This window comes from Rana temporaria, chromosome 9 (assembly GCF_905171775.1).
Source record: "Rana temporaria chromosome 9, aRanTem1.1, whole genome shotgun sequence".
Lineage (NCBI taxonomy): Eukaryota > Metazoa > Chordata > Amphibia > Anura > Ranidae > Rana > Rana temporaria.
The window spans coordinates 82,469,552-82,488,977 of NC_053497.1; the positions used below are offsets into that span (position 1 = coordinate 82,469,552).

The 19,426-nt window shown below is 46.3% G+C and overlaps 2 protein-coding genes across 3 annotated transcripts in view; one reads left to right on the forward strand and one right to left on the reverse strand.

Annotated features, from left to right (window-relative positions):
• The window catches only part of CD99L2 (CD99 molecule like 2), a 102,061-nt gene extending 90,342 nt beyond the window's left edge, over positions 1-11,719 (reverse strand). Inside the window, exon 1 of one of the 2 annotated variants that reach the window (XM_040323808.1) lies at positions 11,451-11,719. In XM_040323808.1, coding sequence (XP_040179742.1) covers positions 11,451-11,511 — 61 coding nt within the window. In that variant the 5' untranslated portion in view covers positions 11,512-11,719. The remainder of the gene's footprint in view (positions 1-11,450) is intronic. The other variant, XM_040323809.1, reaches the window with a different exon arrangement.
• A 4,977-nt stretch (positions 11,720-16,696) lies between these two features.
• The window catches only part of HMGB3 (high mobility group box 3), a 69,113-nt gene continuing 66,383 nt past the window's right edge, over positions 16,697-19,426 (forward strand). Inside the window, exon 1 of the mRNA XM_040323811.1 lies at positions 16,697-16,775. The gene's annotated coding sequence lies outside the window, so the exon portion shown is untranslated. The remainder of the gene's footprint in view (positions 16,776-19,426) is intronic.

The following is a 19,426-nucleotide window of genomic DNA, read 5'->3' on the forward strand; positions in this document are numbered from 1 at the left end:
TTTCCAGAAGTGTAAGCTGGCCATACATGGATCGGAATTCAGTTCAGCTGTCGATTTTCAATCCATGTATAGGCAGGGTGGTTGGACAGAAGTTGATCTACCAATCCACTTCTTTACAACCGCCATATTAGAAATGTCCTGCTTGACCAGCACCGCCGGCAACCCTGATTAGCGTATTCTGACGGCGGGAAAGTCTTCCTGCTGTCAGAATACAAAGGCTCGGTGGGGAGGATTCCCCTATCCTTGAATTTTTTTTTTTAAATCTATAGGCCAGGGCTCGACAAATCCCGGGCGCTAGGTCACCATGGCAACTAGAAATGGTGTCCTGGCGACTTGGCTTGGAAGGTGGGGGGGGGAAAAAACGTTTTTTTTTGTGAGCTGGCGCCATCTGGTGGTGAGCCGTTGGTATTACAAGTTATTACTCCAGATGTGTGAGCTGGCGCCATCTGGTGGTGGCCGTTGGTATTACAAGTTAAGCATTACAAGTTAAACAGAAATTCTAATGTCATTTTTCACTATTTTTCACTGCCATCTTCTCCTCTAATTAGAACCCCCAAACATTATATATATTTTTTATCCTAACACCCTAGAGAATAAAATGGCGATCGTTGCAATACTTTCTGTCACGCTGTATTTGCGCAGCGGTCTGAAAAAAGCACTTTTATGGGAAAAAATTACACATTTTTTTTATTAAAAAATAAAACAGTAAAGTTATCCACATTTTTTTTAATATTATGAAAGATAATGTTACGCCGAGTAAATTCAAACCCTACATGTCACACTTCAAAATTGCGTCCGCTCGTGGAATGCCGACAAACTTTTGCCCTTTAAAATCTTCATAGGTGACGTTTAAAAAAATCTACAGGTTGCATGTTTTGAGTTACAGAGGAGGTCTAGGGCTAGAATTATTGCTCTCACTCTACCAATCGCGGCGATACCTCACATGTGTGGTTTGAACACCGTTTACATATGCGGGCGCTGCTCACGTATGTGTTCGCTTCTGCGCGCAAGCTCGTCGGGACGGGGGTGCGTTTTCTGGCTCCTAACTTTTTTAGCTGGCTCCTAGATTCCAAGCAAATTTGTCAAACCCTGCTATAGGCGGTATAAGCTACTAAATAATAAACAGGTCTTCCATAATATGTCAATTATCCTATGTACATGAGGCATTAGTGGCACATGAAAATTAGTTTAGGAAACGCTCGAGTATATGATAGGATAAGCACACAGATCAGTAAAGTGTTTATATTAAAATATATAATAAGACCTTCTCCATTAGGCAACTGTCATATTTGTGTATAAAGTATAATCCTGTTAACACTTCACTGCACAGCAAATAAAAAGCTACATAACAACTAATTCAATGAGTGCTTCAGATTACAAATACACCAAATCCATAGATCTGATCTTAATAACATAATTCCCCAAACCCAGATCTGAAATCATAGCCGCAGATAAACTGTTTTGATACGGTTGCAACATAATCCCAAAGCTATTCAGCAACTGAAGGATTAGCTATCTCTTCTGTATAGCACAAAACAATTGTTGATGCAACAGATTTCACTATTCGGGGAAACAATACTGAAATGTCAAAATTGTTTTGCAGCTCGTTCTACGGCCCACATTGAACATTCCCTGTCCAATTCCCCACTGATGGGTATTGGATGGCAGGAGTTAAGGATAGAAAAACTTTGGGAGATGGAGATCTACCTGGACAACATTGAAGAGAGCAAAGATCACCGGAGTGCAGCGCCCACCCCCCCCCCCCTTTTTTTTATAAGTAATTTCCTAGCAAGCCCCCCAATTAAAAGTAAAGACGGCATGAAGAAAACCTAGAACAATTTACTAAAAGGAATGTCACTTAAAAAATATAAACTTAGCCTACCTTAAAAGACAGCTTCAATGAGAAACTTGGCATTCACTTTCATTTACACTTTTTTTTCATACCTAGGGAGTTGGTCATCCCCATAAATCTGATGACTGAGTTCATCATGAAAACATCTGGTACTACAGGCTGATTTTTCTCAAATAGTTTCAGGCCTGGCTATCTGCCTGATCTCGTGCCAGTGTAAGTAGTAGGTCGAGCAGCATACAGAGGTCAGTAGGACGTAGGGCAGTGTGCAGAGGTCAGTAGGACGTAGGGCAGTGTGCAGAGGTCAGTAGGACGTAGGGCAGTGTGCAGAGGTCAGTAGGACGTAGGGCAGTGTGCAGAGGTCAGTAGGACGTAGGGCAGTGTGCAGAGGTCAGTAGGACGTAGGGCAGTGTGCAGAGGTCAGTAGGACGTAGGGCAGTGTGCAGAGGTCAGTAGGACGTAGGGCAGTGTGCAGAGGTCAGTAGGACGTAGGGCAGTGTACCAGAGGTCAGTAGGACATAGGGCAGTGTACCAGAGGTCAGTAGGACATAGGGCAGTGTACCAGAGGTCCATATGATGTAGGGAAGTGTACAGAGGTCAGTAGGATGTAGGGCAGTGTACAGAGGTCAGTAGGATGTAGGGCAGTGTACAGAGGTCAGTAGGATGTAGGGCAGTGTACAGAGGTCAGTAGGATGTAGGGCAGTGTACAGAGGTCAGTAGGATGTAGGGCAGTGTACAGAGGTCAGTAGGATGTAGGGTAGTGTACAGAGGTCAGTAGGATGTAGGGCAGTGTACAGAGGTCAGTAGGATGTAGGGCAGTGTACAGAGGTCAGTAGGATGTAGGGCAGTGTACAGAGGTCAGTAGGATGTAGGGCAGTGTACAGGTCAGTAGGATGTAGGGCAGCATACAGAGGCCAGTAGTATGTAGGGCAGCATACAGAGGCCAGTAGTATGTAGGGCAGCATACAGAGGCCAGTAGTATGTAGGGCAGCATACAGAGGCCAGTAGTATGTAGGACAGCATACAGAGGCCAGTAGTATGTAGAGCAGCGTACAGAGGTTAGTAGGATGTAGGGTAGCCTACAGAGGTTAGGAGGGCATGGTGCAGTGGGCTCAGGAGAGCACAGTACTGGAAGGTCAGGAGGGTACCGTACAGTGGGATCAGGAAAGCTGGGCATGGTGCTGGGGCATTAGAAGGGCTGGAGTGTCAGGAGGGCATGCTAATGGGGCATCAGTAGGTCATCAAGGAAACTGGGTGTCCTTAGGAGGGTTGGGTGTTAAGAGGGCATCAGGGGGTGGGTGTCATGAGGGAATCAGAGGGGTAGGTGTCAGGAGGGCATCGCAGGGTGGGGGGGCATCTAAAAAGTGATCTGCAGTGGAGTGTTGTGAACATTCTGATGAATACTCACTCCAGGACTGTGTATTGCAGTGTCTGGACTGCTACACTGGCAGCACAGGGCATCATGGTCACTATGTGCAGCAGGATCTGGAGGGGTGGCCAGGCTATTTTATATTTTTCAACAACCGCCTTCAGCACTAAAACACAAAGGTTTAGAGGTGTATAAAAAATGTCAGGAACGTGCACACTGGCTTGTTTAAAACCCTATACATACACAGTGCACTCTCTGCTGCTGTGACAGAAGTAGAGAGTGCACACTGCGCATGCACAGGTTTTAAACGAGCCAGAGTCCTCATTCCTGCAGTGCTTGAGTCCTGTGTTTTCCAGGCTTGTGTGTCCTGTGTTTTCTAGGCTGCTTTCTAGACTGCAACCAGTTTGGTGTGTCTTGTTTTCTAGGCAAAACTGCAACCTTCCTGTCCAAATAACTACTGCTTCCATCAATACTTGTCTTGGTGTCACACAGACAGGAAGTGTGCTAAAATCCCCACCAGCAGGTCACAGATGGCAAGAAAAATATTACTCATCCCAAATCTATCTATATGCATAACAATAAAATAGTGAGATGCCTTAGGTTTTCACACTGGAGGGAAACATTGTTTTTGGTTATGACGCACTACAGCAATGATAGTTTTACGGCAGTTTTCTGCTTTACCAATGCACAAACTCTATGGCCCAGATTCACGTCCAGCGGCGTATCGCTGCGGCGGCGTAACGTATCCGATTTACGTTACGCCGCCGCAACTTAGACGGGCAAGTGCTGTATTCTCAAAGCACTTGCTCCGTAAGTTGCGGCGGCGTAGCGTAAATCGGCCGGCGTAAGCACGCCTAATTAAAATTTGGATCAGGGGGGCGTGTTTTATGTAAAACTACTGTGACCCGACGTGATTGACGTTTTTGCGGAACGGCGCATGCGCCGTCCGTGGAATTTCCCAGTGTGCATTGCTCCAAAGTATGCCGCAAGGACGTCATTGGTTTCGACGTGAACGTAAATGACGTCCAGCCCCATTCACGGACAACATTTACGCAAACGACGTAACTTTTTCAAATTTCGACACGGGAACGACGGCCATACTTAACATTGGCTGCGCCTCATATAGCAGGGGCAACTTTACGCCGGGAAAAGCCTAACGTAAACGTCGTAACTTTACTGCGTCGGCCGCGCGTACGTTCTGGAATTCGCGTATCTAGCTAATTTGCATACTCGACGCGGAATTTGACGGAAGCGCCACCTAGCGGTCAAAAAAAAAAAATGCAGTTAAGATCCGAGGGCGTAAGAGACTGGGATAATACAAGAGATGGTCAGAGACTGCGGACCTGATACAAAAGATGGTCAGAGACTGCGGACCTGATACTAGAGATGGTCAGAGACTGCGGACCTGATACTAGAGATGGTCAGAGACTGCGGACCTGATACTAGAGATGGTCAGAGACTGTGGACCTGATACTAGAGATGGCCAGAGGCTACAGGCCCGATACTAGAAATGCTCGGAGGCTACAGGCCTGATACTAGAGATGGTCAGAGGCTACAGGCCTGATACTAGAAATGCTCTGAGGCTACAGGCCTGATACTAGAGATGGTCAGAGGCTACAGGCCTGATACTAGAGATGGTCAGAGGCTACAGGCCTGATACTAGAGATGGTCAGAGACTACGGACCTGATACTAGAGATGGTCAAAGGCTACGGACCTGATACTAGCGATGGTCAGAGGCTACGGGCCTGACACAAGCGATGGTCAGAAACTGTGGACCTGATACAAGAGATGGTCAGAAACTGCAGACCTGTTACGAGAGATGGTCAGAAACTGCGGACCTGTTACGAGAGATGGTCAGAAACTGCGGACCTGATACAAGAGATGGTCAGAGACTGCAGACCTGATACAAGAGATGGTCAGAGACTGCAGACCTGATACAAGAGATGGTCAGAGACTGCAGACCTGATACAAGAGATGGTCAGAGACTGCAGACCTGATACAAGAGATGGTCAGAGACTGCAGACCTGATACAAGAGATGGTCAGAGACTGCAGACCTGATACAAGAGATGGTCAGAGACTGCAGACCTGATACAAGAGATGGTCAGAGACTGCAGACCCGTTACAAGAGATGGTCAGAGACTGCAGACCCGATACAAGAGATGGTCAGAGACTGCAGACCCGATACAAGAGATGGTCAGAGACTGCGGATGTGCTGCAGGAGAATGTCACAGACTGAGTGTGCTATAGGAGTTGCTGGAGACTGGGGACATGCATGAGGAGACAATAATAGACTGGTTACATATTACATGAGACTGCAAGATATAACCTGGCAATGGGGAAAAACAGATTAGTGTCTGCAGGGGCCTCGAGGGCGGCACAAATGTGCCAAAGGGCAGCAGATTGGGCTCCAGGGCTCTATACTACATGCTCAAAAAAAAAAGTTCATGCACTTTTTTGAAGTGTTATTATGTGTCTTTGGTCCCATAGCCTTCAATGAGAGTACGTGTAAACGCGTATTATGCGCTACTTCATGCCTGAAGAACTCCTCTCCTACCATAGAATTGCTCTCTTCCCATTGCCAAGTGCAAGAAAACAAACTCCTAAAGCTTGCTATATGTGCAAAAATGCTTGTAAAACATCTTAAATATGCCTGAGAAAAAAGCAGCAAGGAATAAGCTCTGCTCTTATGTGAAAAAAGGCGGTCAGAGTTCCAAACCCTCATCCACTCTACTAATCAGGCTAAAGCCCCGTACACACGGCAGAATGTCGGGAGACATTTGCCAGTACAAAAAATACTGATAACATTCTGCCCGTGTCAGGGGCGGATCAAGAGTCTAGTCTCGGGAGGGGCACTGCTAGAAAATTTTGCGGGCAAATTGTTGGCTGGTGTTGGAGCGTCAATCATCACGGCGCCATGGTTGAAATGGTGTCAGGATGATTGAAGCGCATTATTTCTATTATTACATTGGAATATAAAATTAAATGGTTCAGCGCACCATAATGCAGAATCAGTGGGAGCCCTGAGTGTGTCACTTCCTACAGTCGCCTGCCACCAGATGCGGATTGTCAATTGCCATGTCACTTGCCACATCCCCTGCCACCAGATGTGGATTGTCACTTGCCATTGCCAATGTCTCTTGCCACAAGATGGGGATTGTCACTTGCCAGTGGCTGTGTCCCAGAGTGAGGGTGGGCGGTGAGAGATATCAGAAAGCTGCTACCCATCAGAAAATGCAACCGAAGTGATGTCGCATTGCGGCAATCTTGGTACACCCACACTTGTCCATAGTAAGCCTAGAGTTAGAAGTCAGCAAGTGGACATCTTTATACACCCACCCGGAGTCTTGCTTTTCACAGTTATTTTTAACAGTAAACTCAGCTTATATAGTGAAATATAAGTTGGGTTTACTGTTAAAAATAACTGTGAAAAGCAAGACTCCGGGTGGGTGTATAAAGATGTCCGCTTGCCGACTTCTAACTCTAACTAGGCTTACTGTGGACGAGTGCGGGTGTACCAAGATGGCCGCGATGCAACATCACTTTAGTTGCATATTGACTCAGAACACCTGCTCGCTCGATCACACACTAGCCCGCCGGCATGATTGCTCACTGCTCCACAGCCTGCCCGTCCGCTTGGTCACCCGCCGGCTCACCTCCTCGCTATTTTCTGGGAGGGAGCAATTGCCCTGTTGCCCCCCCCCCCTGGATCTGCCCCTGCTTCTGGAACACAGGTCCCAGAAGTCAGCGGGCGAGCAGCAGGAAATGACGCCCTGGGCCGTGGTGATGCTGGGGCAGAAGTACATAAGGTACTTCAATGAAGGTAGGAAGGAGAAAGAAAAAAAATCAATAGCCAAAAATGAGTGGTGGAGGGGAGTCTTTTCTTTAGGATCTAGTTGAAAAAGTGGGTGGAAACCTGCCTTAAAATGCCGGCGCCTCCACCCGGAGCTGAGGGACAGGTCGGCTTTGGGTGAGGACATTGCGGGCGCCCTGGACAGGTAAGTTTCCATATTTTGAAAATCAGCAACTGCAGTAATTGTAGCTGCTGACTTTAAAAAAAAAAAATTGCAGGCAGAACTCCGCTTTAAGGCTGCATTCACACCTAGGCGTTTTGTCGCCTGAAGCGCAACGCTCAAAGACACTAGAGGGGAAAAATAACATTATTCTCTATGGAGATGGTTCACATCTCCACGCCGAAACTCCGAACGCCTGAAGCTCAAACAAGTCCCGAACCCTTTTTTGTTGCGCGTATCGGGCGGCTTGGGCGTTTTCCATAGCCGACAATGACCTGTACAAAATCGCGGTTAAAAACGCTGCAATTTGTCGCGGCAAAAAACGCCGCAAATCGCCTATGCCTAGGTGTGAATGCAGCCTAAGTGGTTAAACAAGTAATGCTACCAAGTATAAATATTTACTGTATGTGTAATGATACAAAGTGTAACATTTATTTTAACACAAAGCAAAATAAATATAATGGTGAGGTAAATATATATAAACCCAAGAATAAAACTATAATACATGGCTTCTAATGGGACCTTAGATGTGTTGTATTTCCTTTTTCAGGCTAAGATCATTTTCTGGAAGTACAGAAAAATACCTGTTGATCCGGCTAATCACCTTGTGTCCTTGTAACTATCTGAGCTTAAATCTCAAACAATGGTATCAGCCTTCCCTGCTATCTTCTGTGAACTACAAAACACCTCCCCTCTATGTAATAGAGATGAGAAGAGGGAGGGAGGGACATGTTTTAGGCTAGGCTCACATCTTTGCGTGCAGCGATTCCGTGGGCACAGCATCCTATTCTTTGAATGGGCTCCTGTGCCTGCGTTTTCTGTAGGGAAAAGCTCCCTGCACCCTTTTTTTAAAATGCGGCCACACAGAAACTGCATGGCATCCTCCTGCGTTTTCTTTTAAAGCGCCGTGTTTTTTCCATAGCTGCGTGAGTGTGTGAATTAGACGCAATCCTGCACCTGCACAGATGTGCACTTAGCCTTCAATCAGGGGCGCAGCCTAGGGGGACAATACTGACCCTGTGAGTGTTGTCACCTTAGGACAGAAGTGTGTTGCTGGCAGGATCACTAGGTGAAAATAAAAATGTATGCAGCCACCACATGTGAGGACTGGTAAACTGCAATTTACAGTATAATAAAGGGGTGAGGGGTATTTACTAAAACCGAAGGTGGTGTAGCCGAGCATAGTAACCAATCCGCTTCTAGCTTTTAGCCCCCATTCACATTGGGGTCCGGCTGCATCTTAAATATGCTGTCCAGTTCTGGGCACCAGTCCTCAGGAAGGATGTGCTGGAACTGGAGAGAGTCCAGAGAAGGGCAACAAGGCTAATTAAAGCGGTAGTAAACCCGCTGCTGGGTTTTTTTTCTTTTTCATACCGCAAAAGCCATAATGAGCTAGTATGCACAGCATACTAGCTCATTATGAAATACTTAGCTTGGAACTAGGTGTGGGGAACTTACCTGGTCCACGCCGAGGGAGATGTTATCTTGCCTCGTCGTGTCTTCCGGGTATTGCCGCTCCAGCGCTGTGAGTGGCTGGAGCGGCAAAGTCTTCACTCCCGCGCATGCTCGCACGCGCCCCCCAGTGGCCAGGAGGAGGCCGTAAAAAGACAGCGTCTCAGAGATTTAGAGCCACCCTGCGGCCGTACAAAGTAGTATGGCCGTCGGGAAGTGGTTAATGGCTGTGTGTTGAGTTATTTTGAGGGGACAGAAAATTTACACTGTTATACAAGCTGTACACTCACTACTTTACATTGTAGCAAAGTGTTATTTCTTCAGTGTTGTCACATAAAAAGATATAATAAAATATTTACAAAATGTGAGGGGTAACTATGTAACCATAAAGTGGTGTAAAGGTTCAGTTTTTTGTTTAATAACAAACATGTCATACTTACCTCCACTGTGCAGTTTGTTTTGCACAGTGGCCCTGATCCTCCTGTTCTGGGGTCCCACGCAGCTCTTGTGGCTCCTCCCCACAAGATGGTTACCTTGTGGGCGCGCTCCCGTGTCATACACTTGGCGTCTATAGCCGACGGGTGTATGACTCGGCCCCGCCCCCCAGCGTCTACATCATTGGATTTGATTGACAGCAGTGGGAGCCAATGGCTGCGCTCAGTGCTTTAAGTGGGCCGGAACGCGGCGGTACTCAGTACCGCCACTTCCAAAAATGGCCCTCGAGAGTACCAGCACCTCTCCGTGCGCCCAGTACGTGGGTTTCCGGTACCGGAACGCAGCGGAGAGCTAGCTACAGCATTGTAGTCAGGGGCGTCTCCAGGGTGGGGCCTGAGCGGGCCACGTCCCCCCCAATTTTACTGTGTGCCCCCCCAAGTAATGTTGTCTGTTTGTATTGCAGACAGACCGCGAAACAATAGCCGCCGCGGCTGTCCGCGATCTGTCTGCGGCGCTGAATGACGGAATCATGACTGTTATTGTCATGTGACGTCGCCACAGTGCCGCTAATTATCATGGGAGTTGTAGTCTCCGCGGCCGTGCGGGCGGCGTCGGCTACGTGCTTGAGTCAAGCTCAGCCTGCTCCCGGGGGGTGGAGACGAGTCAGTCAGTTACTGTGAGAGCAGCGGAGCCAGGCCGCGTGCTAGACCAGACCTCCCATTTGCCCGCCGACTTCAGTGCCTGCCTCGCTCTGCTGCCACAAGGTAGGTCAGGAAAAAACGTAATTTGATGGCAATTGGAAATACCATTTTATTGGTGGTGATGGACAATTTTCATTTCTGTTAGCTCCCTCCCTCCATGAGAGCTCATTGTATATATATATATATCAGTATTGGGGGGGGGGGAGCACCGGCGCCTAATAGAGTACCGGCACCTCTTTTGGCTCACTTAAAGCACTGGGCCTGCGCTGCTATCAATCTATCCACTGAAGAGCCGAGAAGCCGTGGAGAGAGCATTGCGGGATCACGCCCATGGAAATTCGGGGCTCAGGTAAGTAAAAAAGGGGGGGGGGGGACTTGGGGGCCGGACACTGCAAGGTGTTTTTTCACCCTAATGCATAGGATGCAACCGCTTTAACTGTGGCTTTGAAATTGTGCGACTTCATCTGAATTTGCACAAAATCAAAGCTGCATCTCAGTGTGGCTTTGGGTGCAATTTTGAAGACATCTGCTGTGGCTTCATGCACAGATGTCTATGCAAGTCGCACCTGAAATCGCCAAAAGTAGTGCCTGTACTACGCAATACACGCAGCTGTGCATAGGTACACACACACACACACAATACATACTGTATATAAATAGGTACATACTGTATATAAAGGTACACCCCATACATACTGTATATAAATAGGTACACACAATACATACTGTATATAAATAGGTACACACAATACATACTGTATATAAATAGGTACATACTGTATATAAATAGGTACACACCATACATACTGTATATAAAAGGTACACACCATACATACTGTATATAAATAGGTACATACTGTATATAAAAGGTACACACCATACATACTGTATATAAATAGGTACATACTGTATATAAAGGTACACCCCATACATACTGTATATAAATAGGTACACACAATACATACTGTATATAAATAGGTACACACAATACATACTGTATATAAATAGGTACATACTGTATATAAATAGGTACACACAATACATACTGTATATAAAAGGTACACACCATACATACTGTATATAAAAGGTACACACCATACATACTGTATATAAATAGGTACACACAATACATACTGTATATAAATAGGTACATACTGTATATAAAAGGTACACACCATACATACTGTATATAAATAGGTACACACAATACATACTGTATATAAATAGGTACACACCATACATACTGTATATAAATAGAGACACACCATACATACTGTATATAAAAGGTACACACCATACATACTGTATATAAGTAGGGACAGACACAATACACATAATATACACAACATTGCAGAGTGCAGACTGACAAGTGATGACAATGGTAGACAGATGTCCCAGCATCCTCCCTCTGCAGTATTACAATGCCATCTGCTCAGAGGGGAGATGGATGGAGAACATCTGGGCACATCCCCCATCACTGGTCATATACAGACACACATTACTGATCAATAGTATGGGCACCCTATACAATATCCACTGCCCGGGCACCCTATACAATATCCATGGCCCGGGCACAGCACTCTGCCCCCCCCCCCTTCCCCCATACAAGGGGGCACAGGCCATTGTACTCACCGCTCCACACCGCTGCCAGGAGGATGAGGGCGCACAGTGAGGACGGGGAGAAGCGGCCCATAGTGCCCGGGATCCGGAGTCCTGGATGGAGGAGAGAGGAGCCGAGGAGGAGAGGAAGGAGAGCCGAGGAGGGGAGGAGGGGAGGCCGCACGCACTCAGCTCCCGGCACGGCTCAGGGCGGACACTGAGAGCGGCGGTGTGATTCCAACACTGATCAGTGACAGCTCAGACCCGCCCTACACTGACATGATCCGGGTGACCGGCTATACACTGCACTGCAATGCCCCCTACACCCCATCTACACCGCTACACCCTGCACCACTCTACACACCGATTATCCCAATACAGACATCCACATTCTACATGGATACATACAGCTCATTATATATACACGAATCGTCCTCTGAGATTGCAATTATGTATATGATTATGTATATACAGAACATACTGCTGCAATCAGATGGATGGAATACATATCTATCCAGTGGCAGCTGGTGCTCAAAATTTGTGGGGTGCAAAAAAAATAAAAAATAAATATGTAAAATACTGAAAGAAAACATCAATTGCAGCCACTGTGCCCATCTGCGTGCCCCAGAAAATGCAGCCACTGTGCCCATCATATGCAGCCAGTGTCCATCATATGTAGCATGTACCCGTCATATGCAGCCACTGTGCCCATCATATGCAGCCTCTGTGCCCATCATATGCAGCCTCTGTGCCCATCATATGCAGCCTCTGTGCCCATCATATGCAGCCACTGTGCCCTGATTATGCAGCCTCTGTGCTCATCACATGCAGCCTCTGTGTCCATCATATGTAGCCTGTGCCCATCATATGCAGCCCCCGCCCCCGGCTCGTCATCTGACCAGCACACACTTACCCCATCCTGGTTGGCGGGTCAGGCAGCGGGTGACAGTGGCAAGCCGTGGGACGTGAAGCGGGTCAGGCGACGGCTCCTGTGTCCTCCATGGTTCTCTGTCCTTCCGTGCGTCTTCTCTTCCGTTCCGTCCAATCAGAGTGCCTGTGCCTTCAGCCAATCACATGACAGGTATTAGATCCATACCTTTTGATTGGTTGAGAGGTGGTTCAGTGTTAGCAAAGCAAATATTAATTTGCTTTGCTAACACACCTGGGTGGCCTGCAAGCGTAATGCTCTGTGCTCCAAGTCCACCCTTCTTTAAGCCTATTAGAGCCTATGGCTCTAATCAGGTGCTTAAAAAAACACCCCCAATACTGGAATTCAGGCGCCAACGTCGGAAAAACTCGCTCATCCATGTCTTTATGCACTGGTCCAAATCATTTGGTGAAGGGGGGATTATGGTGTGGGGTTGCTTTTCAGGGGTTGGGCTTGGCCCCTTAGTTCCAGTGAAGGGAACTCTTAAGGCGTCAACATATTAAGACATTTTGGACAATTTCATGCTCCCAATTGTGTGGGAACAGTTCGGTGATGGGCAGTCAAGTTCCAGTTAAAATATTTTATGGTATAGGGGTGATGGCGCTGCCTAAGGGTGGTCAGTGAAAACCCAATCACCAATGTGTTGATCCCTGGAAACCCAAATGAAGGGTGAAGGTGTATAAGACCGTTTGTCGGACACCTCTGTGCGGTGGGCTCATGAAAAGGGCCCCCGGGTGGTTTTCAGTTGGTGATCCTATTAATAAGGTACAGGGTCCTGCCTAAGGGCTCTGAATTGTGTCACTTATTGGTGTGTTGAATGTCTCCGTGGTAAACAATAGTGTTGTAATAAGCTGTGGAAGTTTGCCCTGAATGACCAGTGCTAAATGTGTTATTGCTTAAGGGCAATTGAACTCATATGTAACCACCACACTTACACGCACTCGAAATTGGGTTAACATGCACGCACTTTGACCACGCGGTCTCTAAAAAAGAGAGGCGAAGGACTAACGGGGCTGGTTGAGCGGGCAAATCCTCTCACTTCCTTCTAGGGAGTCCCTCTGCCCCGTTGGGCTTCAAAGCGGAGCAGGTAGGGCGGGCTGTGTGGGAGGACCCCCTCACACACCCACCATTACCACCCGGGGCATGGAGAAAGGTGGCAGATTGCCTCTGGGGGAGGCCTGCCTACTCCCAACTCCTGCAGTCCGGCTCCTCTCTCGAGTACACGCACAAAATACACTTTAACCACTACCCGACGGCCGTACGACTTTTTACGGCCGCAGGGTGGTTCTACTTCTCTGACTGGCCGTGTTTATACGCTGAGATGCCGATGCGAGTGCCTGGCGGCCGTGATGTCCGCCAGGCACTCGAGATCGGCGGCTACAGGGACAAGACGTGGAGCTCTGTGTGTAAACTCAGAGATCCATGTCCTGTCAGGGGAGAGAGGAGACTGATCTGTGTCCCTTGTACATAGGTTCATAGATCGGTCACCTCCCCCAGTCACCCCCCCTCCACACACAGTTAGAACACAATTCAGGGTACACATTTATCCCCTTCCTCACCCCCTAGTGTTAACCCCTTCAATGCCAGTCACATTTATACAGTAATTAGTGCATATTTATAGCACTGATCGCTGTATAAATGTGAATGGCGCCAAAAATGTGTCAAAAGTGTCCGATGTCTCCGCCATAATGTCGCAGTCACGAAAAAAATGCTGATCGCCGCCATTAGTAGTAAAAAAAATTAATAAAAAATAATAATAATTCTGTCCGCTATTTTGTAAGCGCAATAACTTTTGCGCAAACCAGACGATTCTTGCGATTTTTTTTTACCAAAAATATGTAGAAGAATACGTATCGCCTAGACTGAGAAAAAAAATTATTTTTTTAAAAATTGGGCTATTTATTACAGCAACAAGTAAAAAATATTGTTTTTTTTCAAAATTGTCGCTCTATTTTTGTTTATAGCGCAAAAAATAAAAAAACGCACAGGTGATCAAATACCACCAAAAGAAAGCTCTATTTGTGGGGGAAAAGGGACGTCAATTTTGTTTGGGAGCCACGTCGCACGACCGCGCAATTGTCAGTTAAAATGACGCAGTGCCACAAGCTGAAATTTCACCTGGTCAGGAAGGGGTATATGTTTCCAGTAAGGAAGTGGTTAAAAAAAAAAAATAATAAATAAAAAAAAATAACATGTAATGTTGGATGCACAAGTGACATTACAATACAAAAATGAAAAGTGAAAAAGAAAAAAGTGTACAATTAATGTGTTCTGTGATTCAATCATGGTGTTCAGGTGTGCATGATTATGAATATGCTAATTCAGATGAAAAATTCCTTAATAAACCTCCAGATAACCAACCATACAAACAGCATAAAGTCCACTCATTAGATTGGATGGTATGCCTAAATAACCAGCAATGTCATTTCAACAGTACATCATGATTTGGTTTCTTTAGAGTGACTGATGGACAAAGAAGCAGAGAGGAATGATCTAGAATATCTTGGTCATCCGTGCTACCCCCTGTTAGATCCCCACTCACCAGATAGTTGTCCCCAAGAGGGGTATTGAGCCTTACGGTGTCTGGGGTGATCCTCTGTTTGCTTTCCAGCTGCCTCCACTGGTGTCCTCAGCAGGGTTCAGGGGCCACGTTGATCGTTGTTTTTAAAAAATAAAAAAAAGATTCCACATGGTGTGATATCCAAGAGGTAAAGGGCACTTTATTGTAAAAATTGTATCCAAATTAAAAATAAAAAAAGCTTGCTTGCAAGCAAGAAATTAGAAATTAAAAACAAATGCCAGCGGGAAGACAGCACCAAGCTGTTCCCGATAGTCAGGACCGGGTGCGTTCCGCTATGGAGTACGTATGGTGCACTCGTTTGCGTTCCACACCTCGTCTCTCGCTACCCGGAAGTGACGTTGACGTGTGACGTCTGACGCTGCTAGATCACCTTCCTAGGTCAAGTTCCAGCACCCAAAACTCACTCATCCTTTATGGACCTTGCTTTGTGCTCTGGTGCACAGCCATGTTGGACAAGGAAGGAGCCATCACCAAACTGTTCCCACAAAGTTGGGAGCATGAAATTGTCCAAAATGTCTTGGAATGCCGACGCCTTAAGAGTTCCGTTCACTGGAACTAAGGGACCAGGCCCAACGCCTGAAAAAATAACCCCACACCATAATCCCCCCTCCACCAAATGATTTGGACCAGTGCACAAACCAAGGTCCATAAAGACATGGATAAGCAAGTTTGGGGTGGAGGCACTTGACTGGCCTGCACAAGCGAGTCCTGACCTCAACCCGATATAACACCTTGGGAATGAATTAGAGCAGAGACTGTGAGCCAGGCCTATATAGATCAGACAAAAATAAGCACAGAGAGGGCTAGATTCAGGTAGGGGGACGTAATTTTGTGCGGGCATAGCGTATCCTATTTACGCTACGCCTTCGCAACTTAGACGGGCAAGTGCAGTATTCACAAAGCACTTGCTCCGTAAGTTGCGGCGGCGTAGCGTAAATCAGCCGGCATAAGCGCGCCAAATTCAAATTGAGAAGAGGTGGACGTGTTTTATGTAAATAAAACATGGCCCCACGTAAATGACGTCTCTAACGAACGGCGCATGCGCAAACGACGTAAAAAATTTCGCCGGGTGCACGTACGTTTGTGAATCGGCGTATCTAGGTCATTTGCATATTCTACGCCGAAAACGACGGAAGCGCCACCTAGCGGCCAGCGTAAATATGCACCCTAAGATACGACGGCGTAAGAGACTTACGCCAGTCGGATCTTAGCCTAGTTTCGGCGTATCTTGCTTTCTGAATACAGAAAGAAGATACGCCGGCGCAGCTTTGAATTTACGCGACGTATCTATAGATACGCCGGCGTAAATTCTTGCTGAATCTAGCCCAGACATTTCATTAAGTTCAACTGGCCACCACGCGGTGCGAAGCAGTGGATTGCCTAGCACTATGCTGTGCTTAAAATAAGCAATGCATGTAGTACTGTTTTTCCCCAGTGCACACCGCTGCAATGTAGTAGTGTGAGTGGGGTACACAGGAGACAAAGCATTTCGCCTTATTTTGCATTTCCACTATGATTGCATTATATGTCCATCAGATGCAATTTTGCACGGTATCCACATTATGTACATCATTTTGACTCTCCTCCCACCCTATAGATGTGTATGATGGGCATGCCTGGGAACTCTCTAGAAGTGGCCCAGAGACCACAGCTGATCGTTATGATAACCAGGTTTCCCATAGTGTGTTGGCTGTTTGGCTGATTGCAGTCATGACATCACTGCTCTGAGTCACATTTCAGTCTAAAGCAAAGATCCAACGCTGGGGGAGACGCCATTGGTGCTCTTCAACCTCTGAGTTGGTGTTGGCCAGATAGCGTTGGTTACTATAGCTGGAGACCTTGAAGAAAGGTAAGGGAGTTGGGGGAAGGTAGACTGGGCTCCAATGGTTGTCCCTACATTTTGCTGTCTGTGTATTGCTCTGGTTTTTATTGCCTATTTAGTGATGCCACAATTGCTCATTTGTTGCCCATGTGCTGCTGGGATTGCCCGTTTTGTTGCTGACATATGCTCACATTTATTCTCTGTTGCCTGTGTATTGTCATAATCAAAGATGATGGTAAACGGGAAGGGGAATCTCCTTGATAGGTGTTCTAATCCATCTCCACTCTGTAAACCCCCCCCCCCCCCCCCCCCCCCCACACAAAAAAAAAAGTTTTTTGCCTTTTAGTTATACTTTAAGGCTCTGTTACGCTAGTGCGATTTCAGATGCAACTTGAGTTGCACGGAATCTCATGACAATGGAATTCACACAGATTTTTAATGGTGCCCGTTAACATCATGGATAAATTGGCATGGTACAATTTTTGGAAAAGGTTTCTTGTACAACTTTGGCGTGATTCCAGTGCAATTTGTGACCACATAAAATATGCAGACCTTTATTAACCACTTAACCCCCGGATCATATTGCTGGTCAAAGATCGGAGCACTTTTTGCGATTCGGCACTGCGTCGCTTTAACTGACAATTGCGCGGTCGTGCGATGTGGCTCCCAAACAAAATTGGCGTCTTTTTTTTTTTTTTTTTTTCCCACAAATGGAGCTTTCTTTTGGTGGTATTTGATCACCTCTGTGGTTTCTAGTTTTTGCGCTATAAACAAAAAGAACGACAATTTTGAAAAAAAATTTTTTTTTTATTTTTTTTTGCTATAATATCCCCCAAAAATATATAAAAAAAAATACATTTTTTTTCCTCAGTTTAGGCCGATATGTATTCTTCTACATATTTTTCGTAAAAAAATCGCAATAAACGTTTGCGCAAAAGTTATAGCGTTTACAAAATAGGGGGTATTTTTATGGAATTTTTATTTTTGTACTAGTAATGGCAGCGATTTTTTTTTTTTTATTTTTTTTTTATAGCGATCAGTGCTATAAAAATGCCACTGGCAGTGAAGGGGTTAACACTAGGGGGCGGGGAAGGGGTTAAGTATGTTCCCTGGGTGTGTTCTAACTGTAGGGGGTGGACTCACTAGGGGAAATGACTGATCGCTGTTCATACATTGTAGGCATTTCTCCCCTGACAGGACTGGGAGCTGTGTGTTTACGCACAGCTCCCGGTCCTCGCTCTGTAACGAGCAATCGCGGGTGCCCGGCGGCCGCTTCGAGAGCCCGACGTATAGCTACGGGCTCTCGCACAGGGGAGCTGACCTGCCGCCGTATAACTGCGGCGGCTGGTCGCCAAGTAGTTAAATTGGTTGTAAACCCTTTACAACCACTTTTACCTACAGGTAAGCCTAAATTAAGGCTTACCTGTAGGTGCTTGAAATATCTTCTAAACCTCCACGGTTTAGGAGTTCTTTTCAAAACTGACAGGCGCCGATATCTAATGGTGCATGCGCCGTAGACAAAGGCGCACTTTAGCAACGGCGAGCGTGCCATTCCTAAAGGAGGCCGTGCTGTGACTGGCGGCTCCCGCGCATGCATGGGAGTGATATCATCGCGGCTCCGGCCAATCGCAGCGACGGAGCCGGGGTACATGAAAGTAACCCCCCCGGAGAGATGTCGGCCGCCCGAGTGGTGTACGAGGCCGGTTGCGGGGAGCTTTGACCTGAGGTAAGTATTGCATAATGAGCTAGTATGCTATGTATACTAGCTCATTATGCCCTTGTCTTGCAGGTGGTGGGTTTTGTGTTTTTTTTTTTTTTTTTTTTTTTTTTTTTTTTTTGGTAACAGTGGGGTTTACTTTCTTTTTTTTTTTTTTTTAAGTTGCACTTAAAATTGGATCTCCGCAATGTGAACCTAGAGTAATGGGAAAAGACTAGGTTATAGAACCAATAATAAAGATAGTTGATACTTCAAACAACGCCACAAATTCCTTATTGAAACTTTGTTTCTATCTACCATAATATCTGTAATCCTATTATGTACTGATTCACCTGCATAGTCGGGAGGCCTCGCTTTAACTTGTTCACTGGAGTTTGAAAGAATATCATCACAGTGCTGAGAGAAGTTGCCAATAGCAGAGCAGCCAGATCCTGCAGCAATTGTGCATGGCAACCAGTCGGCTTCTAGCTTTCATTTTCAAAGCTGAACAAAGTAAAGATGGAAGCTGATTAATTGCCAGGCACATCTGCTCTGGATTCTGTCTGCTTCAGTTTTGATCAAATCCCTCCCTAGTGCCCTCGGTGTTAACACTTTGCAGGAAAATGCTGTTCTTTTTGGATGCATTGTGATGTGATGTGCTGGTAATGAATGGTTTGTTTTAATGCAGCACGTGCGTCCGTGTTGCAGTGCGCAGCGTTATGATGTGAATGGGGCCCTTAGTGATGAATTGCTGAGCTGCTTTATTTTTTTTGGGGCTTTTATATCTGCCTGGAGTTCAGCTTAAAAATGCCCCATGTTGCCATAGAAACGGGGACAAAAGTTTTTTTTTTTTTTTGAAAATCATATCCTGGTGATACCCATGGTCACTTGTTAATCTATATCTGCAATTGGTACTAATGTTTCAAACCTCTAATTGCCCCCCTGTAGATGAACACTAATGGAAAACGCAACCATAAAAATT